This window comes from Silurus meridionalis, chromosome 13 (genome assembly GCF_014805685.1).
Source record: "Silurus meridionalis isolate SWU-2019-XX chromosome 13, ASM1480568v1, whole genome shotgun sequence".
In the NCBI taxonomy this organism is placed as follows: Eukaryota; Metazoa; Chordata; class Actinopteri; order Siluriformes; family Siluridae; genus Silurus; species Silurus meridionalis.
In genome coordinates this window covers 6,641,389-6,666,911 of record NC_060896.1, presented here as the reverse complement: position 1 = coordinate 6,666,911, position 25,523 = coordinate 6,641,389, and the positions used below count along the sequence as shown (strand labels likewise).

Below are 25,523 nucleotides of genomic sequence, written 5' to 3'. Positions count from 1 at the left end.
TAAGTATTTGAACACCCTGCTATTTTGCAAGTTCTCCCACTTAGAAATCATGATACAGCTGCAAATAAGTATTTGAACACCTGAGAAAGTCAATGGTAATATTTGGTACAGTAGCCTTTGTTTGCAATTACAGAGGTCAAACGTTTCCTGGAGTTTTTCACCAGGTTTGCACACACTGCAGGAGGGGTTTTGTCCCACTCCTCCACAAAGATCTTCTCTAGATCAGTCAGGTTTCTGGCCTGTCGCTGAGAAACACGGAGTTTGAGCTCCCTCCAAAGATTCTCTATTGGGTTTAGGTCTGGAGACTGGCTAGGCCACTCCAGAACCTTGATATGCTTCTTACAGAGCCACTCCTTGGTTATCCTGGCTGTGTGCTTCGGGTCATTGTCATGTTGGAAGACACAGCCTCGACCTATCTTCAATGCTCTAACTGAGGGAAGAAGGTTGTTACCCAAAATCTCGCAATACATGGCCCCGGTCATCCTCTCCTTAATACAGTGCAGTCGCCCTGTCCCATGTGCAGAAAAACACCCCCAAAGCATGATGCTACCACCCCCATGCTTCACAGTAGGGATGGTGTTCTTGGGATGGTATTCATCATTCTTCTTCCTCCAAACACGTTTAGTGGAATTATGACCCAAAAGTTCTATTTTGGTCTCATCTGACCACATGACTTTCTCCCATGACTCCTCTGGATCATCCAAATGGTCATTGGCAAACTTAAGACGTGCCTGGACATGTGCTGGTTTAAGCAGGGGAACCTTCCGTGCCATGCATGATTTCAAACCATGACGTCTAAGTGTATTACCAACAGTAACCTTGGAAACGGTGGTCTCAGCTCTTTTCAGGTCATTGACCAGCTCCTCCCTTGTAGTTCTGGGCTGATTTCTCACCATCCTTAGGATCATTGAGACCCCACGAGGTGAGATCTTGCATGGAGCCCCAGTCCGAGGGAGAGTGACAGACATGTTTAGCTTCTTCCATTTTCTAATGATTGCTCCAACAGTGTATCTTTTTTCACCAAGCTGCTTGGCAATTTCCCCGTAGCCCTTTCCAGCCTTGTGGAGGTGTACAATTTTGTCTCTAGTGTCTTTGGACAGCTCTTTGGTCTTGGCCATGTTAGTAGTTGGATTCCTACTGATTGTATGGGGTGGACAGGTGTCTTTATGCAGCTAACGACCTCAAACTGGTGCATCTAATTTAGGATAATAAATGTAGTGGACTGGACATTTTAAAGGCAGACTAACAGGTCTTTGAGGGTCAGAATTCTAGCTGATAGACAGGTGTTCAAATACTTATTTGCAGCTGTATCATACAGATAAATAGTTTAAAAATCATATATTGTGTTTTCTGGATTTTTTTTTTTGATTATGTCTCTCACAGTGGACATGCACCTACGATGACAATTTCAGACCCCTCCATGATTTCTAAGTGGGAGAACTACGTGTTCAAATACGTATTTTCCTCACTATATATATATATATATATATATATATATATATATATATATATATATATATATATATATATATTTTCAACAATGTGATTCAATGCAATACAATGTAATATGAGGCTATGCAATTCAATATGGTACAAATAGATCACTTTTATTTCTTTCATTCAGACAGACATCAAATCATAAATGTACTAATATCCTTTCTGATTTCTAACGCAAAACAAGAGAAAAAAGTTTAATAAAACCAGACGTTCTTTTCCTGTCACCAGGAAGACGCAGCTCTACCTCTGCCATGTTAATCTGTATTCTGTGGAGATGGTGTGACAGTTCATTAATATATTTTTGGAATATTTTTAATAAATGTATTGCATTTTTTTCTGCAAAAGACTGGTTTTAGAATTGCCAGTACAGATAAATATCTGTTGAAGTTCAAGACTGAGTATCTTGCTGTCTAACAAGCTGCTTTGTAGTATTTAATGTCCGCCTGCTTCATTTCAAACTATGCTTTCAATGCGGATTACTTATAATAATCCATTGTATTAATTTGTTGGTCTGCTAATGATTTTTTCTTTTTTTTTTTGCAGAAAAGATTGGACTACATAAATGCTAGCATGTAGAAGTGGTAGCAAAGTGGTTAAGTAGCTCAGTGATGTTGTACTTCTGCTTGGAAGATCATAAGCTCAAATCCAATGTAATTGAATGTAAATGTTGTACACAACTGCACCCATTGCATGCATTATTCATTTTATAAAATGTTTTTTCTGTCAGTTGGAGTGGACTGTTTGGCCTTGTTAGCTTTTATGAAGCAAAAGATAAAGTGGCATCTCCTTAGCCAGCCCTTAGTATGTCACCTATGGGCTATATGGGATAATTACATTCAACTTTAGCGCCGGAGATTCTTGTTAATGCAAATTCATCTTGACAGTTACTTTGCCTATAACACTAACAGGCATTTTAAGCTTCTTAGTCTTTATTGAGAGAATTGAATGTATGATTTTCTTGATCATATTCAACCAAAATCACAAACAAGCATCTAAACATTAGTGAAAGAAGCAGAGCTTTCTTACTTAACAGGTGGCCAGAGATGTCCTCTTGTCCTGACGGACAGATTAAAGCTAGCTCACGTCATTTATTCTTTCTCTCCAGGCCACCACACCTAATGCCTAGAGTTTTCTCTCTGAGTTAATATTAAGCATCGACAGCTGCAGTCATGGCTACAGTAACCAGAAATATAACTGGATTTATTTGGAGCAAATTTGACTCATTCAGTTCTGTCAATGTAGTTTTCTGGTTCCCAAGGAAACACCTTAGATTTTTTTCAACCCTTATTAAACAATACTATGACTAATACTCAAAATAAATACTTTGGAAGGTCTTATTGTGTCGCTACAGTGAGAATTTGCAGACATGGTTATCATATATCAAGCAAATACAAAAACAATCCAAGCAGCAGACTTGAAGTAAATAAAAGAGACAGGTTAGTGCAAACAAGTGTCACCAGTGTGAAAGCAGGGGGGAAAAAAGTAAAAGGAAGTAACATGGCAGTGCATATGAATATAAATAGTGGACAGTGGTAGTTTTTATTTTAGTTACATTTTGGAACATGATTTTAGTCCATTTTATATCATTTAAAAATAATTAATTATGTGAATTTTTCAGACACTCGCCAATTTACTTAATCGCTTTTGCATGGCTCTTTCATTTGAATTTGATGCTCTCAATAATGCTGTAGAAGTGCGAAGCCTTTATGTGAATCTACAAAGCATCACACACTGCATGCTTATTTATTTTATATAATTTTTTTTTTTTTTTATATAATTGTGTGAGGGCTTTTGGAGTTTGAAGTAAATACGGTGGGATGAAATGAACGTGTGGCCCTGTTAGCATAAATGCATATGTATTTCTGATCACTATAGTCACCATCACATATGGGTCCTTAGTTTAATGTAGAATGTGAATGTTAAGACTAAATATTGCACCTAAAAAATTATTTGTCCTATCAGGCATAAATGTTAAAGGTCACTTAGTGAAGCTCACTATCCCTGCTGTAATATTGCATATTCAGGAAGTTTCAGAAGCGTTTAAGAAGCCTGGTTCTGTGCTTGGCTTCAATGCCATACAGTCTAATGAGCAAAAACAGCATCTCCTCTAAAATACTGTCCCATGAAAATGTATTCAATCAGTGATTTGGTGACAGCTAAGCTTTGTAACCTCCCACGGAGCTGTGATTCATCTTCAAAGAGTCAGAATGTTTACAGCAAAGCATGTAAGAGACTCTGTGCTTCTTTCCTTCTTCACTTTCCTGCTCCATGGCCAGCGTCATCTAACTCTGGATCGGGACAAACATTCTTATGGATACACAGCCAGTGAGCCCTGTTGTGTCTTCCATTCTTTCTCTCCTTCAGTGTGATGGTCTCACTGACAGTGTCTTAATTGCTTAGAAGTGTGTCTCACTTATTCCCTGCTGTGGAGTACTGCAGGCTCTGGACATGTTTGGTAATTAATAAGTATGCTTTCCTTCAGATGTGCACTGTTATTGGCTGTTAGTGGACATGTAACGGTGTAAAAACCTAGGCCTGAGTACAAAATCTGTGTGTGTGTGTGTGTGTGTGTGTGTGTGTGTGTGTGTGTGTGAGACTCACTCAGACTCACTCTAACTCTGCCTAAGTCAGTCTAACTCCAACTCAGACTCACTTTGACTCTGAATCAAACTCACTGTGACTTTAAATCATACCCACTCTGACGCTGAATCCGACCTACTCTGACTTAAATTCAGACTCACTCTGACTCCAAATCAGACTCAATCTGACTCAGACTCACTCTGATTCTAAATCAAACTCACTCTGATTCTAAATCAAACTCACTGTCTCCAAATCAAACTCACTGTGACTCCAAATCATACTTTCTCTGACTCTGAATTAGACTCACTCTGACTCAGACTCACTTTGACTCCAAGTCATATTCACTCACTCGGACTTACTCTGATTCTGAATCAAACTCACTGTCTCCAAATCAAACTCACTGTGACTCCAAATCATAATTACTCTGACTCTGAATTAGACTCACTCTGACTCAGACTCACTTTGACTCCAAATCATATTCACTCACTCAGACTCACTCTGATTCTGAAACAAACTCACTGTCTCTAAATCAAACTCACTCTGACTTCAAATCAGACTTACTCTGACTCTGACTCCAAAATAGACCTACTATGACTCAGACTCACTCTGATTCTGAATCAAACTTACTGTGCCTCTGAATCAAACTCACTCTGACTCTGAATGAAGCTCACCCTTGTCTGTGTAAGTCAGTATGTGAGTCAGTGTGTGAGTGTGTAAAGGGGTTGGTGTGGAAGCCAGAGTTAGTTAGAGTATGTACCTGAACCGATGTAGGAGTCAGAGTCAGTCTTTAAACTCTGCTCCTATTTAAACTGTGTGTGTGTGTGTGTGTGTGTGTGTGTGTGTGTGTGTGTGTGTGTGTGTGTGTGTGTTTGTGCGTACATGATCAATTGATTGATGGTTCAAGGCAACTGTCACACACTCAACATGTAATAACAGGTATGAATGGCATAGTAGAGTGATCCACACATACTCACACTTGCTCACAGTCACAGTGGAATACGATTTCATTGCCCAGGGCATCCGTCCTGTTGCTTACACATCAAATTGCTCTCTTAAACCTGTGCTTGAGTGTGTGAGTGAACGAATGATGCTTATACCTTTGTGTCCTCATCTGAATAGTTTTTTTTTAATCAGTAGTGCATCTGAGAGAACTCTGAAGGATCTCATTTCTTTAGTTCATCTGCTGTGTGTATGTTCATATGCAGACAGATAATCTGACAGTATTCCAAATCTAACAAGAAACCTATTACATCTAACTCAAGAACAATCTCTATCCAATCAAATGAAATATATAATTAGATTAATAATGCGTGAAATGGAAGAATAATTGCAGTGGAAACATATAAACTCGATTACTTTTACAATCTGATTTTGCTAATACAGTGAGGAAAATAAGTATTTGAACACCCTGCTATTTTGCAAGTTCTCCCACTTAGAAATCATGGAGGGGTCTGAAATTGTCATCGTAGGTGCATGTCCACTGTGAGAGACATAATCTAAAAAAAAAATCCAGAAATCACAATATATGATTTTTAAACTATTTATTTGTATGATACAGCTGCAAATAAGTATTTGAACACCTGTCTATCAGCTAGAATTCTGACCCTCAAAGACCTGTTAGTCTGCCTTTAAAATGTCCACCTCCACTACATTTATTATCCTAAATTAGATGCACCTGTTTGAGGTCGTTAGCTGCATAAAGACACCTGTCCACCCCATACAATCAGTAGGAATCCAACTACTAACATGGCCAAGACCAAAGAGCTGTCCAAAGACACTAGAGACAAAATTGTACACCTCCACAAGGCTGGAAAGGGCTACGGGAAAATTGCCAAGCAGCTTGGTGAAAAAGGTCCACTGTTGGAGCAATCATTAGAAAATGGAAGAAGCTAAACATGTCTGTCACTCTCCCTCGGACTGGGGCTCCATGCAAGATCTCACCTCGTGGGGTTTCAATGATCCTAAGGAAGGTGAGAAATCAGCCTAGAACTACACTGGAGGAGCTGGTCAATGACCTGAAAAGAGCTGGGACCACCGTTTCCAAGGTTACTGTTGGTAATACACTAAGACGTCATGGTTTGAAATCATGCATGATTCAAATCTCAGACCAAGTTCAGTCCCACACCATGCTTCTACTCATAGGCCAAGGCAAGGCCCCCAACCCCATAGCTGCTCAGTTGTATGAATGCGATAAATGCCAGACTCTCTGGATAAGGGCGTCTTCCAAATGCCATAAATATAAATGTAATAAATGCCCAAATACTTGATTCTGCACTCAGGACAGATTCTGGCCTTGTTTGAGTGTAGGGTTTACATTATAACCTCAAGTTTGCTTTCACAAACAGGAATTCCTTCCAAGCTGTCAATTTATTGCACAAGTTCATACATCACTACAGTTTAGGTATTTTGATACCAACACTCAAGCAGGGGAGAACAGTGCTTTTGGGATGCTGCCATGTCATCATGCTGGAATGCCTAAAAATGAGGAGACATTCTTATATAATTTAGGCCAGCATGAGACCTGATGCTCTTACTGCAACTGTTTTAGCACAAAGATAAGCAAATTATATTGCTCTACTCCTCTAAAGCTCTGGGATTATATATATTTATATATATTTATATATATATATATATATATATATATATATATATATATATATATATATATATATATAAATGAGACATCCCATTTTTTCCACCCAGCTTCCATAATTCACGAAATGTTCTGAACTCTCAGGGCAAATAGCAAGTAACTCCAAGTCCTGAAAAAATACAAGCATTAAAAACCAACTTAATCTCTGACTTACAGCAGCAGCTGCATTTATATGGTGATTACATGACATAATTGCCTACACTTTATTCAGCTAATTATGTAGCTTATAATCGTACAGTATATGTTTAAAGGTTTAAGGAAAACTAAACATCAAACCCATATTTGGTTCATCATCAAATTGTTGCCACAAAATTTGAAACCTCAAAATTATATAGGATGATTTTTATCTTCACCGGAACTAAGAGGCCTAAACCTGTTCCACCATGACAATTCCCCTGTATACAAAGCAAGCTCCATGAAGACATTCATGTCCAGCATCACTAATGCTCTTGTGGGTGAGCGATCACAAGTCCACACAGCAACGGTTAAAAACAAAAAAGTGTTCTGAAAGCCTTTCCAGAAGAGTGGAGATTATTATTAGTATCTAGAATGGGATATTTAAAACTGATTCACATGGATTGTGGGTCTGATAGTAAGGTGTCCACAAACTTTTGGCTATGTAATTTGGCAAGGGTTTTTTTTTTTTCTTTACTTATAATTGTTAATTGAATTTCCTCCCTATTTCTATATTATATTATGGGGGTGTGGGGTGTTTAAAGTGTGTGTGTGTGTGTGTGTGTGTGTGTGTGTGTGTGTGTGTGTGTGGAAAGAATTTCAGTTTTCAAGGTTTTGTATGAGTCCATAATAAAAAAAGTAGGTCGTAAGTTAATTTCCATACAATTAACACTTAAGCACAAACACACACACACACGCACGCACACACACGCACAGGCGCATACATGTCCGCTGTTCTTCAGCAAAGCTCTGTATCATTTATCATTCTAACTAATGTTGATCCCATTCAGCGCGTTAGCTGTGTTAATCAATCGGTGCTCTAGAGCCAGTTTCCTGGGGCTGACACACACTAAAGCAGGAAATAGGTCCTCCACTGGGTTAAGAAACCTCATCAGTACATGATCAATACAAAATCATAACTCAGACAGTCACTAATTACGCTGTGTGTGTGTGTGTGTGTGTGTGTGTGTGTGTGTGTGTGTGAGAGAGAGAGAGAGAGAGAGAGATCAGTGATCAGGGGGAGCATCAGGGAGCTGAAGGTGGTGAAGGAGAGCTGGACACTCAGCGAGTCACTGAGGTATGAACTATAAAACATCTAAGCCAGGCTATTTCAGGCTACACCCCTGGGGATAAGAACGAGAGAGGGAGGATGGGAGAGTGTGTCAGGATAGGGGAAAGAGAGACATGGCAGTATTCGTGTGAATCAAACGCAATATCCCCACCCTCACAGAGCATGCTACTTCTGCTATCATTCACAAATAACATCCTCCCTTCGTTCCTCTTTGCCTTCTCTCTTCTCCTCTCGGTCGTTCAGGGCTCAGCATACCAATGAGCAAGGGACTGCACCACTGCACTCCTCCTCCCAGGGAGTCGTGACTTTCTTCTCATTCCCTCTCTTATATACTGTCTTGCCTTGGCCTGTGCTCTTTAAGGCCTGCTCCTTATCCGATATTCTTCTCTTTTCGGATTTGCACCTCTGTTTTTTCTTCTCATTCACACTTTTTTTTTTTTACCCTCTACCAGCTGATTGTGAGTTATATCCGATGCTGTACTGTTTCATTCACATGTATTGGGTGACCTGGGATAGGTACTGCAGTGCGTTCATATCACAATGCACTTTTCTGAGCTCCATTTTTTTTTGCTCTCAAACTTTCAAATTCTATAAATTCATTAATGCACACTAATATAGTGGAAGTGAAAGAAAGGAGTCTCTCCAGTTAGACCATTGTATGGCACAGCAAGGGTGAGCCTCAAGCCAGCTGTTGTCCACCACATTCCCAGCACTAGCTCCATGTCTTCCTCTCCAGTCTGTCTCGCTATCCTCCCTCCTGACGTGCTTCAATTCCGATGGTAAATAAAGGTCTATTACATGCATCAGTGCGCTTCGAGCCCAGAGCTTTGCGGAGCGCTACATTAGAGCACATCCAAGCTCTGCACACAGGCCTAATGTAATCCTCACACCACACTGTGTTAAATACAGCATGGGCATCTGTTTACTGTAAGACACAATTCTCTGCTTAACGCAGTCACACCGAATAACCTTGATTAATTCATTAATTGTCTTATGATCATGTTCACGTCTCATTTAGCCCAAGGCAGGTTTCTATTTTGGTGCAGAGATAGAAAGAGAGAGGGAGCGAGACAGAGAAATTTCTATGCCCTTCATTTTTTTGAAGTTTGTGTGTGTGTCCGGAGCCAGAAAGAATCTCTCTTTACTCCAGACATTTTCCCTTCATTAACCTGCATGACCATCAGCATTGAGTCTTTTTCTGAATATCAAGCATCTATTATCCTACTCTGCTCTTGTAAGACGATGTAGCTGTGTGTGTGTGTGTGTGTGTGTGTGTGTGTGTGTGTGTGTGTGTGTGTGTGTGTGTGTGTGTCTGCACCGGAGTCGATTGACGCTGGATTTGAGAATAGCCGGCAGATTACTGATATTGTGATGGCCATTAAATTTGACAGTTTAAACGGAAGAAAATGTTTCTGAAGCTGTAAGGGCTTTAGACACAGCAACCCACAAATCTTGCTCCGCCCCACATGTCTCTCACTGCTGAACATATGAAATGGTGAAATGGTGAGAAAGTTCTACTTAGGACAGCTTTTGATACAGCAGGTCACTTCCATCTCCTTCCATTGTAGCCACAGTAACAGCAAAGCCATAGATAGCACACGTCTAATGAGGACTGAGATGTTATTTTGCAGGCTATAGGCTGCGCGTCAAATATTGAAAACGTTTGACGATCTTTTCAGCAAAATGTAAATGCATCTGTGCACAGACCATGTGTGGCCATGTGCTCAACTCAAACTGCGCTTAGCCCATGTTGCCTGCTGCCTAACAGTGTTGAATGACATCATCCTTCATGTAACTGGATGAGGGATGTGCATCTCCATAACTGAGGCCAATGCGGGTAAAGAAAAAAGAAAAAAAGAAAAGAAAACCAGACGTCTTTTTTACTGTTCTGTCTCCGGGAAGATGCAGCTCTACCTCTGCCATGTTAATCTGTATTCTATGTGAGTCTCAGGACACGCCTCGGTCTCCGTAGTGTTGTGATACGCCATATTTAGCGGTGCTGAGAGAACACGCTTGAGCAACAGTTTAGCGAGGAGAAATCAATCTACATATAAAATATTGGTCACAAATGATTTGTTGTGTTCTAACTAATAAAAGTTTTAATTATATAAATAAATCGGTTTTTACCAATGAAAATATTGTAAAAATGATGCATCCGGATACAAATGCCAACAAATGTAACTGATATACACTTTGTAACTCGGTGCATCACATCGTCAACTTTTATGGCGATGCACCGTACGAATCTGTGAATCTTACATCCCTAATCTGAACAAAGGTTACCAAGAACTGTGTCTGAGACAAGAGAAAGCAGCACTTTTATTATGTATGTGCTAAAGTGGGGATACTTTACCACTGCCCCAGTAGTATTATCGACAGTGATTGCTGGAAAGAATGATTGGATGATGGTATATTTAACAAATTCTATTTATAAAACATTACATTTCATTAAATGTAAACATGTATATTACATTTAACATTTCATATGTCATTATGTTATTCAGTAATAAATAATCAATTTCCATATCTTCCTTAAAGTCCTACTATTTAAACATCCTAGCAAATACATTAATAGTTTGCACTTTGAATTATGTATTGACCAAAAAATGTTAAATCAAACAAAAGTGTGTGTGTGTTTCTGCAAACGTGGCTCTTCAGCCAGCCAAGAGAAAGCTAGATTTTTTTAACTTCTCAAATAGTTCATGTTCTTCAATTGTATATATATATATATATATATATATATATATATATATATATATATATATATATATATATATTATAAAACCTTTGGAATACAACAATAATGAAAATGATGATGATGATTATGATGACAAACTTGTTTTATTCTCTGCAAAATTCCGACCTTTCTTCTCAGGAAGTTATCCAGGACACATGTCTCAGTCAAGCACATAAAAGCAAAAAGCATGGGAAAAAAATCATATTGCTAAAGGAAGATAATACATGCAGTTTAGAGACATATCTGGTCTTATCTGCTATCTAATATAAATTCTTTAAAAAGCAACCTTTAAATAGTGTCCTGGCAATCCAGCTTCTTACACAGGCCTGACTTCCTCATCTGTTGTAACATTAGTGTGTATGAACTTGGCCAGGCTAATTTAACTATTACAGATAGGCTAATGCTTGAAAGCTCATTTTGCTAGGCTAAAAATACATTTTGGAAAACGGTACTAAAAAACATAAACTGAAAAAAAAAACCTCTCAAGGTAGTTCTTTTCTAACAGGGTTTCAGTGTAGTGGTATTTCCATATTTGGGCTTATTTGGAAAAGCCTGGGGATACGTTTTCCATGGAGATTACAGATGTTACACAACTAATTGAATAGCAAAATGGTATATTATATTTGATCTGGTAAATTTTTCTGGTCACAATAAAAAAACAAACAAAAAAATTCTAAAAGGATGAGTTCACAGACTGAGCCTGATTTTCTGTAAAGCTGCTTCGTGACACAGTTGTTAGATAAAATAATGAAATGTATTGCGGTGTTTATGATCAAAGACAGTGATCCAGTGATGCTCATTGTTGTAGATCATGTTGTTTTTCTATAAACTGTACTGTAAGGGTGAGTTAAATGCAGGACAGTCAGTTTTTGCAGGAATGACGGATGATCCGAACAAACTTACTATCAAATTCACTTTCTTCAGACTCTCAGTTTGCCGTAGCAACCATCTGCCCATGACAGACGCTAGAAAATATCAGACCAGGTCCTCGAGCGGGTCAGAGCATTTTTGTGAGCGATACATTCAACCTGCCACCTGCTGATTTCCACAACACTGGACCCAGGGCCAAATGTTCAAAGTGCTGAGAAGCTTAAGGAGTGTGCTCTGATCATGACACGCCTTGTTCTATGTACAACATGTCACTGACAAAATGGGGAACTACTGGCAGCTCTGTCCTTTTCAGTGGGCAAAATGCAGAAATGAGAAATAAAAAGAACTTACTCCATGCCTAACCATTCATTATGCATGCTTCAGATGAAAGTGCTGGGCAGCAAACTGATCCGTCTCACTACAAATCTATGAACACAGAATTAAAAGCACAGGCTGGGGGATCGGAGGGGTTTTCAGGGGGTGCTAGTTTTGGGGTGGTTAAGGGAAATTGCTTGTTCTTAACTCCCAGATGCTGTCCAGAAAGTAAATTAGATAAATTATAATCTCAACTTCTTAAACCAGTGATGGACAGCAGAAAGAGGTTATATTTAATACAGTCTTTCTGTGGTGTCTTAAAAAGTAATAAAAAAAAGACTACAATTCAAAACTTTTATGCATTTACATTTCTCAAATTCACTGTTAAATAATTTAGAACATGTCTTAATTTTCAGATGTCCATGGAGCTCTACCTCTAATGCGCCTTAAAATGCTCATGCAGCATTTTCGAATGTTTTTGTTTGTTAGTTTCCGTTAGTTGTAGTTCTTTCTCTCGCTAGTCCAAATATAGTTCGCTGTATTAGTAGAAATCATTAACTACAAAATGAATTTGGGGGCTTGGTTAAGGCCATTTGTGAACAACGTATTTGTGTGTATGTGTTTTTGTCGTGATATAGATCTTAAATTTCATTCTTAATAGTCTTAAAAATGTCGTAAAAAGTCTTGTTCATATCAAGTGGGGGAAAAAAATATTCAGACACTCAATTGTATTTTGACTTTGTTTTTATACGTACTGCATTTTTTCTAGCTGCATATAAATAATATTTTCGGTATTTAACTCAGCAAAAGAAACTTGCAGTGTAGATGTAAATTAGACAAATGAGACTGTGTGCACTGCAGTGTAGATAAACATTGGAGTGACTCCCTCAGACAGATGGATGACTGAAAACACTCAGAACCGCTTCCATTTCAGGTCTAAAAATGTGCAGTTTCGCAGACTGCTGACGTGAACTCAAGTCGTCCGATTTAGTGGTGCCATGTCACTGTGCCGTAGCTGTAGTTCTGTAGAATTATACTCTAGGCGTATTGTTTTCTTTCAGCGTATTGCGTCGAAAATAGTTTTTTGATCAATGTGTATTGCAGGCTGAAACACTATGTAGGTAATAAAGCACTGAGAATATACGACAACAGCTGGAACATCACACGCAGGGCTTTACGGCGCAACACTTTCACCTCCCCATGCACTGATTAAGGACACATTAGCATAGTCAGTCTTTTTTTACTGGCGAGAGAATCATAACTGGGGTGGCAGGTATGGAAAATGATTGTAGCATGATATGTAAAATGATTTTGATACACTATAGTTATTATTTGGTTTTTGATAAGAAAGTGTACAAAGATGTACAATATTTCCATTAGGAATAATAATAATAATAATAATAATAATAATAATAATGACTTTCCCAGCCATATGTGGTTCTTACCCAAACTGTTATCACACAGCTAAAGGCACACAATTATATCGGGTGTCTTTGGATGCAGTAGCATGAAATATTCCCCTTACTTGAACTAGGAGCCCCAAACCAGTTCCAGCATGACCAATGTGCACAAAGCAAACTCCATTAAGATATGCTTTGCATGGTTTTGGAGTGGAAGATCTCCTGCTTTAGAGCTCTGACCTCCAAACTATTGAACACCTTTGGGATGAACTAGAGCACTGGCTGCACCTCAGGCCTCCTCACCTCACCTACACCAGTACCTGACTTTACTAACATCCTTGTGTCTAAAGGAGCAAAAATCTCCACAAGCACACTCAAATATCTAGTGGAAAATCTTCCCAGAAAAGTGGAGTGAATTATAAGAGCAAATTTGGACTAAATGTGGATTGCAATGCCCAAAAAAGCAGATACCATATTTATGACCGGGTGTCCGCAAACTTTTGGCAACGATGTGTATTAATTCCTGTGAGTAATAGTTTGATTGGTCAGTGAAATTCCTGACACTACTCAATCACACTAACAGAACAACAACTGAATAATTATATGGTTTATCACAATAGTTATGGTATAGATTTTCTCATCTCTAATCATGACTTACACCATACTACATTACTGCAATGTTGCTATCATCTTTGGTTTGCAATGTTTCTTGAACCCAGCCTTCACCACACCCACGTTTATTTACCATATGTCTCATTGTAATAGCTCTGCATTAGATTTTTGGCTTTGTTTCATTGTTATGATAATACACTCTTCACGTTGCTAGTTGACATGCTTTCTGACCAAAGATCAAGAAAATGTTTTCAACTCTGACTGTCAAATGATTGGATATTGATCCCATATCAGATTCTGGCAGGGGCCTAATAAGACAACACTGCATTTACATCCCGTCACCTCTGGCTGTCCTTCAATACAGTTCACAGTGCTGCTTTACAGCAATCTCTGCATATGTCGGTTTAAAAAATTCGGTTTATGTAGGCTTCATGAGTGGATTTTGGTAAGAAGCTCACTTCGGATGATCACTTCTCTTATAGCTGATGCTGATGTCACAAACCTGGACCAGAGCGATTTGAAGATGAAGCACGAGATGCATTTGGATGCAAATTCGGCCCCTCAGGTTAATGCATTATCGACGTTAGCATGCGCACGTCACATGGAGAGGTGCTCAATCCTGTTCTAAATCCATTAGAGTGGAGTGTGATTGATGCGAACTACCAGTCAACCAGCTGTTCGCACGCTCAGCTTAAACTCTATTACACAAGCATAGTTAAAAAGAGGTTGACACATCAGCAAGTACGTACGCATACACTTAATAAGCATGCTGACACCCAGATCACTTGACTGGCAGGAAAAGTGTGGGGATGACTTACCCTAGATATAAATACAGTCATAGAGTGCATAGACGCACACAGGACTCACACGTGCACACCTGTACTGGCTTAGACCTTTTTCGAGAATGCAGCAGGCCTCATTCGGAGTTTTTTCCCCCCACACTGCAACACGAGGACTAATGAAGTAGAATCATTGTGAGATAAAACTTTCTCAGCCTCTTCCTCTCAATATCTTTCTGTCACGTTCCCTTTTACTCCATTCTTGTTGTGTTGTGTCACCTCCCTCACCACAAACACCTTCCTCGCTCTCGCTCTCTCCTGTCTCTCTGATTCTCACACTGTCTTTCATCTGCTTGTCTGAGTGCTTTTAGGTAATCTTCATGTCATTCGTCTCTGTCACATCATACGAATAGGCTTTTCAAGCATGCTTTGTCTCGGCTCTGTATCAAACGATGGCTATAGTGTGTTACGGAGATCATTTTGGGCCTTAAATAAATATCTTAGGAAAATGTATAATTCATTTAAGGCGTCTTGTATAATGTACGTGGCAAATACAAATCGTAAGATTTAAATCATAATCTTTAAGATCATTAGCAAAATCGCTAAAAATGCAAAGAAAATCTTGGATGTAGGTACCTACGTCAGTACCTGACTAACATTCTTTCAGCTGAATTAGCACAAATCTTCACAATCAGACCACAGTGAAAATCTCCCCAGAAGAATGAAGGTTATTATAACAGCAAATAGAGACTGTGGAATTGGATGTACAAAAAGTCCAAAATCGTATGGTCAGGTGTCCACAAAATTTTGTTTGTATAGGGTATGTGAACACAACCTGAATAATATACCAGTCGACCCTGCACACACATATTTCAGACCTAGGGGGCATTTTAGAATGAAAATTTGTCTACCTCAGAAATTGGAGGAAACTGGAGAAACTTGTGTTTGCAGTGTAGCATGTATGAAAAAAAAAGATATTTAAAAACGATATATTAAAATAGTTCTAGTCATTAAATGATGTACTGCAGATGTTGCATCCTCTATTCAATTCGAAAATATTGTTAAATATTATTATTATGTTCTACAACCGTTAGATTGCTTTTTTTTTTTTTTTTTTTTAAGGAAGGGGACACTGTCACTACTGCATCAGTTCAGAGAGATAGAATCTAATTAAACACCTGACAGAAATGATCTAGGCATCCAAGCCAAAGCTTCTTATGTTTTACATCCATGTGCAGTACAAGAATGAAAAGATTTTTGAGATGAGCAACATTTGAAAACGTAGAAAGAGTGCAAAAGAGAGGGTTTTAAAACAAAAATGTTGGTGGTTTTTTTTTTTATAGTTCTATTAAGATGAATGTGGATGTAGAAATAAAGTCTCCACTGGAGAGAATAGCTTGGTCTTATCATATAAACAATAGGAAATAATAGACATGTTCCCAGCATGACGTGTGTTACTTGCTCGCTGATTATGATGTTTTTATGTTGCCTTTGGTCTTATCTCTGTCCCCGTCTTGACATTAGGTTATTTTCCAATTGTGTTTCCTGTTCTCCATTTGGATCCTGATTAGTTTGTCTTGTTTGTCCTTGTGTGTCTTTGTCTCTTTACTGAGCCTCATTTCACTTTCCTACGTTTCAGGTTTTCTCAGTTCTGCCCATCTTTTCATTTATAATAATGGATCTCCGTGTGTTAATGGTGCTTACACTTCTGGATCATTAGTTTACGCACTTGTGTCCTGCCTCTAATCAGCACACATTACACACTGAGCCTATTTCTTGTGCTTACTGCTGTGCAGAATATTTCAATAGGATGTGGAGATTTTTCGAATTGTGCAGTTAATGTTGAGTTGAATCTGTGTTGACTTGGATGCATGTTTGTGGTCATTATTTTGTTTAAAAAACCGTCTCTGTTCAAAAAGTTTGGTTTCGGTTTCCCAGACACAACACAAGGTTCTGATTGTAGTTCCATAGACTCTTGAAGCACAAACGCTGCATTTTGTGGCTTCCTCTCAGAAATGTTTCTTAAAATTTTTTGCATTTGTGCTTTCAGACAGCTCACTGTTATGGAGAAAGCATCAAAAGGCTGACTTTGTAAAAACCTCACAAATTAATGTAAACTGTGCCACTGTCCAGGTTCAGCTGTTCCAGAACCTTTGAAACAGTTTTTATGGCTTGTTTGTGCTTAAAGACGTCGTCCTTGATTGTGATGAAGGAAATTATGTAAAAAAATGTACTGTTATTTAAATATTACAGTTTGTATCAGTTGCTTTGGAGCATTTCTCGAATCATCCTTAATATTTGTACACCAGTATTTCTCCAAAACAGTTTGTACAAACAGCAGAACACATTGGATTTCTTGCAAAAGCCTGTATTTTCTCAAAACCCTTAGTTTATCTCTCAAAAGTAAGTATTTGTGTCAATGAACATCTCATTGAAATTAGAATAACACGTCTTTTTGTCACAAGATAGTCATAATGTGTAGTCATGTTGTCAGTATAACAGTGCACCGTTTCAGTATTGCCTTATGTGTAAACTTATGAGTTCAATAATTGAAAATGCAAACGCAAAGGATGATATATGTAAATTTCAACAGCACAAATGTACACATTACTATATTTGGGATATTGGTTGCAAGAGACCGGAGATGATTTACACTTTTACTAAATAAAATTGTAATTCTGTGTTTTTGCTCTGTCTGCCTACGCTCACCAATTTAACGTTTACGAGATTCACTTTTGACATATTTTAGAGAACTAGTTGATCATTGGTTGATCTATTGCCCTACACTTACCTCCATTAGTGACATTAAAGTTCATCAACATGACATAAACAACTGATAATGTAGGAAACAGCAGACACTTGTACACAATCAATGTCTAAATGGTGTCGAGACTGAACCGGTACTTTTGAGAACTTTGTTTCCGATTTGAGAAATGCTCCAAACCAACTGGAAAAAACAGTAATAGTTAAATATTTCGCTTTTTATTTCAATTAATCAGAGGGATCTAAAGCGTGGATTGAATTTACTAATGATCAGTGGATTATAACTTTTATTACTATATAAATGTGTCTATTTTTGCTATTAAATCAAATGAGCATATGATGTTACAGGTCACACACTCACACTTGCACTATAACAGTGCTCCCTCTGTCACAAGCTTGGCCTGGATTGCAGATTTAAGGCTGAGCATGAACGCTTGAAACTTCAGCCAACATTTTTCCCAGAGTACCATTTGACTAATGAATGCCAGTTTTAAATGTGGCAGCCATTCATAGGCTTCTCTCTGCCAGAGCTGAAGACCGAAAGAGACCATCAGGCAGTGGACTGGTCTCCTACTCAAATAAGCACACATACTGGAGAGGCAGATTAATGGAGCCCTGTGTTATTCCACTTTAATATCACATATTTACATGGGCAGTTGAGAGCACAGGGTTGTGCAGCAGTACTGCTGTCAGCTATAACGCAAAGCCTTTTAGACATGCTGGAGTGCTCTGTGGGTTATAGGCTGTAGTAACTGTAGGATGGATGGCTTCTGCAGTGGATGTAAAGTGAGTTTTACTGCTGTCAGTCACATTGAGAAACCGTTCCTCCTACACAGCAGTTGAAAATATTTTAAAAGCTATGTCTGCAGCCAGAGTGTGTCAGGAAGAAGCCAGATGGAAGAGGACTTGTCTATGTACACTGCTCTGTACTGGGTCAGAGCTCTGGCTGTAGTCATAAGCAATACGTAGCACGTAGCTTACACCGCCACTTATTTTTGTGGCGTGAAATGATGAGGAGTGTGTGTGTGTGTGTGTGTGTGTGTGTGTTTAGAGAGAGAAAAAGAGAGGCAAAGCAAAGACACAGATGTGGCAAGTTAAAAGTAAATCTGATAATTAAATACATATCCTGCAGGCCAATTTGCCTCCTGATTCCCTGATTATGATTTGCATCATAATTGCTTGCATTTTGATGAAAGTGTGAAATTACTCATATGAGAGTGAAGTTGGTGAAATTAGGCTTAGAGAATAGCTCTCCTTGTGGCAGGTTCAAGTTTAAAACATAATCAAAATCTAAACATTGACCATTTTACTTTCAGTGCAGAAAATGTATTTTAATTCATATTAATTATGACGTTTTATATTTCCATGTGCTGGTGAACTGTGATCAGAACATGCTTACATAAAACATGGCCTAGACTCTGTGATAGTGTTTGTATATATATGAAAATACCAAGCATGTGTTCTTGTGCAATTCTGAATGTAACTTTATTTCACTTCTCTCTTTCCAAAAAGATGTGTTTAAGATTGTGAATAAATGATTGACAGACTGACTGACGTGCAGACTGACTTACTTACTGACTGATGACTGACTTACTGACTGATTTGTCTAACTGACTTCCTGATTGTTTGACTTATTGACTAACTGACTTACTGACTAATTGACTGACTGATTTATTGACTGACTAATTGACTGACTGATGGCTGACTGACTGACTGACTGATTTACAGACTCACTGACTGACTGACTGACTGACTGACTCACTCACTCACTCACTGACTGACTGTCTGGCTAAATGACTTACTGACTTACTGACTGATTGCTGACTGACTGGTAGACTGATTTAATGACTGACTGACTTACTGAATGAATGATTTACTGACTTCCTGGCTGAATGATTGACTGACTGACTGACTAAATGAATGACTGACTGACTGAATGACTGACTGAATGACTGAATGACTGATTTATAGACTGATTTATAGACTGGTTTACTGTCTGATATACTGACTGACTGATATATTGACTGAATGGCTGATATAATCACTGACTGACTGACTGACTGACTAAAAGAATGAGTGACTAATCACTGACCGACTGACTGATGACTGACTGACTGACTAACTGACTGACTGATATACTGACTGACTGACTGATATACTGATTGGCTGATATAATCACTGACTGACCGACTGACTGACTAAAAGAATGAGTGACTAATCACTGACTGACTGACAGACTGACTGAATGACTGACTGACTGATATACTGACTGACTGACTGAATGATGACTGACTGACTGACTGACTGACTGACTGACTGATATACTGACTGACTGGCTGATATACTGACTGATTTGCTGATATAATCACTGACTGACTGACTGACTAAAAGAATGAGTGACTAATCAGTGACTGACTGACAGACTGACTGAATGACTGACTGACTGATATACTGACTGACTGACTGACTAATGACTGACTGACTGACTGACTGATATACTGACTGACTGGCTGATATACTGACTGATTTTCTGATATAATCACTGACTGACTAATGACTGACTGACTGATATACTGACTGACCGGCTGATATACTGACTGATTTGCTGATATAATCACTGACTGACTGACTAAAAGAATGAGTGACAAATCACTGACTGACTGACAGACTGACTGATGACTGACTGATATACTGACTGACTAACTGACTGACTAATGACTGACTGACTGGCTGATATACTGACTGAATGATTATACTACATTTTCCGGACTATAAGCCGCTACTTTTTTCCCACGTTTTGAACCCCGCGGCTTAAACAACGAAGTGGCTATTTTATGGATTTTTCCTGGGTTTTTCCCGGTTTCACAAACTTCAAGCCAAAAAACTGAGCGACTTAACATTAGACCAAAGAAATTTCCGAACGGAAAGGAAAAAACGCACCTCACCTGTGTTCTGAGCTGCACGGCATCGGGAGAAAAAAAACATTTTTTAAACGCATGACGATTACAAAAGATAAACTCCCCAGAGAAATACAGTGGTACCTTGACCTACGAGTTTAATTCGTTCCGTGGACGAGCTCGTATCTTAATTTGCTCGCACATGAAATCAGTTTTCCATATTGAAAATACTTAAAATGGCATTAATCCGTTCCAACCCCCAAAATGACACCCCTTTTTATGTTTCATGTTATTAAATTGGAAAATACATTTCTAAATAACAAATCTTGTATAAAAACATAATAGAAAGAGTATGTAAAGATATAATAAGCTTTTATTCAGTGTATTTTCCTTGGAGATGAGATGACTTGAGCTAACGAAAACGCCGGTGGGGTGTGTGTGTGTGTGTGTGTGTGTGTGTGTGTGTGTGTGTGTGGAGGGGGGTAGAGGCGTTAAGCGGAGGCGGAGGGAAAACTCGTTTTTTACTATCACTCCTGTACACTACGTATCCCTAAACTAAAAAATGTTTACTTTTTCTTCTTTGCTTATCTTAATTTTCGTCACAGTCTTCGCTTTCTGGCTTTGCTTTGCCATTTAGCAGCGGCGTTTGCTCGCGTAACAAAGCAAAAAAATCGACCGAGTGACCGCTCGTACCTCGGAAAACACGTACATTAATGCACTCGTAAGTCAAGGTACCACTGTAGTTGTGAAAGGAAGGAGGAAGACAGTGAACAATGACTTTCTTGGTCGGCTACTGTTTAGAATCAAGCCTTTGTAACGCGTTGAGTCTGGGTGAATGGAGAGCTCGCTAACTCCAGTTGCAACAGAAATCTTATAAGCACAGACAGGTTTCCAAAACTCGTGCTTGGCAACAGCGTTATGGTTTAGTCAAAGAATCTTAGAAATGAGCATCAGAAAATAATGAGCACATAATCCTCAGTCTCCACAAGCACACACACTCAGTAATACCGGTAGAATGCAGTGACATGCTGTTCCCAAAATACCGCTCTGCTCTTAAAGGAGCCACAACATATTTCACCCGTTACACCGTGTAACAGACACTGTCTTTTGGGTAAAGCCTGTGTAAAGTTCATTAGTTTCAGTGTCGGCTTATACACAAGATGCGGCTTATTTATGTTAAAAATAAAAATATTTGTAAAATTCAGTGGGTGCGGCTTACATATGAGTGCGCTTTATAGTCCGGAAATTATGGTACTGACTGACTAATGGACTGGTATACCGACTTACAGACTAAATAATTTACTAACAGACAGTCTGATTTATTAAATTACTCTCTGTTGACTGGTTAATTCGGTGACTGACTGAGTAAGTGGGACTGAGTAAGGAAAACAGTAACTGTTTGTATGAGTATGTGACTGTGACATCGACTGAGTGAATGAACAATAGACTCTGTAACTGACGTAGTGAGTAACTGATTAACCGAGGGACTGAATAAGAGAGACTAAGTAGTGTGTGCATTAGCAGTCTTATACATAGTGTAAGAAAAATTATGTATTTCACTCCCCTTATAGATTGTAAATGAAGCATATTATTTACATGACTCCAAAAGTCTGCCTGGCTCTATACACACACACAAAGGTAGGAGAGGAAATCACTGTAGTGGATTGATGTTTACAGAGCTCTTATGCTCCTATTGGCAAATAAAGAGGAACACTCAGGTGTGACAGAAACCTGTGTGTGTGTGTGTGTGTGTGTGTGTGTGTGTGTGTGTGTGTGTGTGTGTGTGTGTGTGTGTGTGTGTGTGTGAGAGAGAGAGACTGTTGGTAATTGTGGCTTCTTCAACTATAAAACTAATGGAGTGCTAAGTAAATTGCAGGTTTGTCCTTGGTTTTGATAAACATATTAGATGCATACAGACAGGCATGCAAACGCACACACACACAAGCACACACACAAGCACACAAGCACATACACACATTTCTAATCTCATACCTTGAAACTGTGGTATCCTAGCAACTACAAAGCCGAAGGACAGAGCTTGACTCAGGAGAATTGTTTGTGTGTGTATGATTATATGTGCGTGTGTGTTTGTGTGTGTGTGTGTGTGTGTGTGTGTGTGTGTGTGTGTGTGTGTGTGTGTGTGTCATTGCGTATGTTGCTCAGGTATTTTGGCCATCAGATTGTATCACTTATGTTTAAGCTGCTTAAATAGTGGTATCTTTTGTACATGAAGTATTTTGTTAATCTACACATGTATTTACTCATTACTCTCACTCTCTCTCTCTCTCTCTCTCTCTCTCTCTCTCTCTCTCTCTCTCTCTCAGTGCACAGTATAGGAGAAGGGGGCTTTTGGGAGGGCACAGTTAAAGGGAGGACCGGATGGTTTCCAGCAGAGTGTGTGGAGGAGGTACAGATGAGACAGTATGACCCTCAACTAGGTAAGTGAAACACAAAAACTCCAAACTTTAGCAGGCTGCTATTTGTGCCTTTTGCCACACACACACACACACACACACACACACACACACACACACACAGTAAGCACTACATTTGTGTAATATCACCTGGTTTAGGTGTTGAAGTGCGATTATAGCATCCAGGTACAAAGTTGCATTAAATGTGGCACCAGGGGTGCACTGACACAAAGACTTTCTCAGTCTTTATTCATGGTTATATCAATTATACACAGGGACACTTTGCAGTCTATAATCAGACCTGAGAACAGAAGTGGCTGTTCTGTTCCTGTGACCAGAAGGTTGTAACTTTGCACCTCAAAATCAGTCATGATTGTGTCTTTGATTAAGACTGGAGTAGTGAAGCTCAGCAAATTACTAATACACTAATAGGTTTTTGTTTGAAAACACATATTTATCTCTGCATTTTGGATTTCCATTCACACTGAGACAGTGTTTTTACTCAATGAAAATCAATCTTTTTGAAAATGCTTTAATGGAGGGGATAAATTTGAAATATTGCATATTGCAGCAAAGATTCAAGAGCTGGAAAGTAAATAAACGCCTAGCGGAATGACGCAGGTCGAAGCTTCTTACATTTTGCTCACATGCAGTACATGGAAGTAAACGTTTTCAGGCATGTGAATATGGATGAGCAACTTTTGGAAAACGTTTGGAAACAATAATGTGGACATGAAGCGTTTTGTGAAGTTTTCGGATTTAACCAGATTACTGATGTGCAGGTATTCACACTGGCAGGTCATGTATTCCAAAAAAAATCTCGTTTGTTGGTTTTGGTTGTTGGTATGAAAGGAAAATTCTAAAAAGTTAATCTCTTGTCTATAATTGCACAGATCTGAGTGCACAGAGTTGATGTAGGGAAGGCATTGATTCAGGATTCAGAACATTTATGTGAAAAGAAAAACCTGAGCACAGAACGTGGTTTTGAGTATCAGGTCAATTGTGAAAACTTCTAAAAAATCTGGGTGATTATTCCTCCAACCTGCATCCGAAAACTACACACATCCACAATGTAGCGGAGTTTCCAACCTCAGCCCTGCCCTTAGCATGCAGCTGTGTGTGTGTGTGTGTGTGTGTGTGTGTGTCTGAGAGCACTGTAAGATGTGAGGACAGCACCAAGAATTTAAACTGTGTGTCAGCATTCTGAGTTCAGCATTTGTAGTGTGTGTGTGTGTGTGTGTGTGTGTGTGTGTGTGTGTGTGTGTGTGTGTGTGCGTGTTTGTGTGTGTGTGTGTGTGCGTGTTTGTGTGCGTGTGCGTGCATGTGTGGTGCGTGTGAGTGCCTGTGCGTGTGTGTGTGTGTGTGTGTGAGTTGTGTGTGTCAGCATTCCAAGTTTAGTACTTATTTGTGGACAGCACCTAGTGTTTTAAGCGGTGTGTGTGTGTGTGTGTGTGTGTGTGTGTGTGTGTGTGTGTGTGTGTGTGTGTGTGTGTGTCTGAGAGCACTGTAAGTTCAGCACTTGTGGGTGGACAGCACCTAGAGTGTAGTGTATCTGTGTCTCTGTGTGTGTGTGTGTGTGTGTGTGTGTGTGTGTGTGTGTGTGTGTGTGTGTGTGTGTGTGTCAACATTCTGAGTCCAGCACTGGTGTGTGGACAGCACCTATAGTTTAGAGTGTGTGTGTTTGTGTGTGTGTGTGTGTGTGTGTGTGTGTGTGTGTGTGTGTGTGTGTGTGTGCTGTAAGACTGCAACAACTAATCAATAACATTAATAATAATCAATAATGAAATTTGTTATTATCGAATGCCCATATCGATTAGTTGTGCTGCTTAAGTTACGGTTTCGCATGACGGCAAGAAAATACAGCCACTTGCGAAATAGCAGATAGTACAGGTCAAGTGGCAGCAGGAAAAGTGTGGACCCCAAGTCATCTAAGTTAAGAAAGCATTTTATATTAAACACAACAAAGAAGCCTGTAACCTGCAAGTTATGCATTGCAGAGCTTGTGTGATATCGACGTACCACAGGATGCACGAGCACATGAAACTAAAACACACTGGTGTCACCGATGAAGGTGAAACATCAACACGGTGAGCAAAATCTGTATAATCATCATCCTGTGAAAATAGAATAGTTTAATAATGTGCTATTGTATAAACTGTTAAATTTCTAACTTCGGGAAACTCGCACGGGATCTGTTCTGTCGTGACTCGCGAGCATCAGGTTGCGCAATCAGCTCGCTCTCGACACAGTGATGGATTCAGTTAAACCGGTGCGAACAAACACTAAATCTAAAATCAGCAAATAACAGCAGCAGTAAACGTTTAAATTTTTTGTCATTTTTGTGGTTTTCAGCGAATGCTTATGCATTTGTACACCAATGCATATTTTTTTCTTTTTGTAATCAAGTCTGTTTGCTCACTGCATTTCTCCATTTCAGTAACTTATTTGCTTTTAAACATGATTTACTGTGGCTTTATTTCATTTAAATGCTTGTTCTTAATGTTTGTATATTTAATTTATGCATATATCATTTAGTTATTATACAAAATGTAATAAATTATATATTTTAGATGCTTCTATCTTCACAAATGAACAAAATATCTGTGTATATTTTCTGTTAATTTTCAAAACAATGCTGTATTATGTTTTAAAAAGATATTTTAAGCATGGTTGTCAACTTGCCATCTGCAATTGTCATTAAAAACAATACAAATGTCAATTTAAACGAATTGCTTGACCTTGCATACTCAAATGGTGGGG

General features: G+C 38.9%; 1 protein-coding gene across 7 annotated transcripts in view; it reads left to right on the top strand.

Annotated features, from left to right (window-relative positions):
• The window catches only part of shank3a (SH3 and multiple ankyrin repeat domains 3a), a 288,699-nt gene that overhangs the window by 216,923 nt on the left and 46,253 nt on the right, over positions 1-25,523 (top strand). For all 7 annotated transcript variants that reach the window (XM_046863928.1, XM_046863925.1, XM_046863926.1 and 4 more), the window contains one exon: positions 22,674-22,787. In XM_046863928.1, coding sequence (XP_046719884.1) covers positions 22,674-22,787 — 114 coding nt within the window. The remainder of the gene's footprint in view (positions 1-22,673; positions 22,788-25,523) is intronic.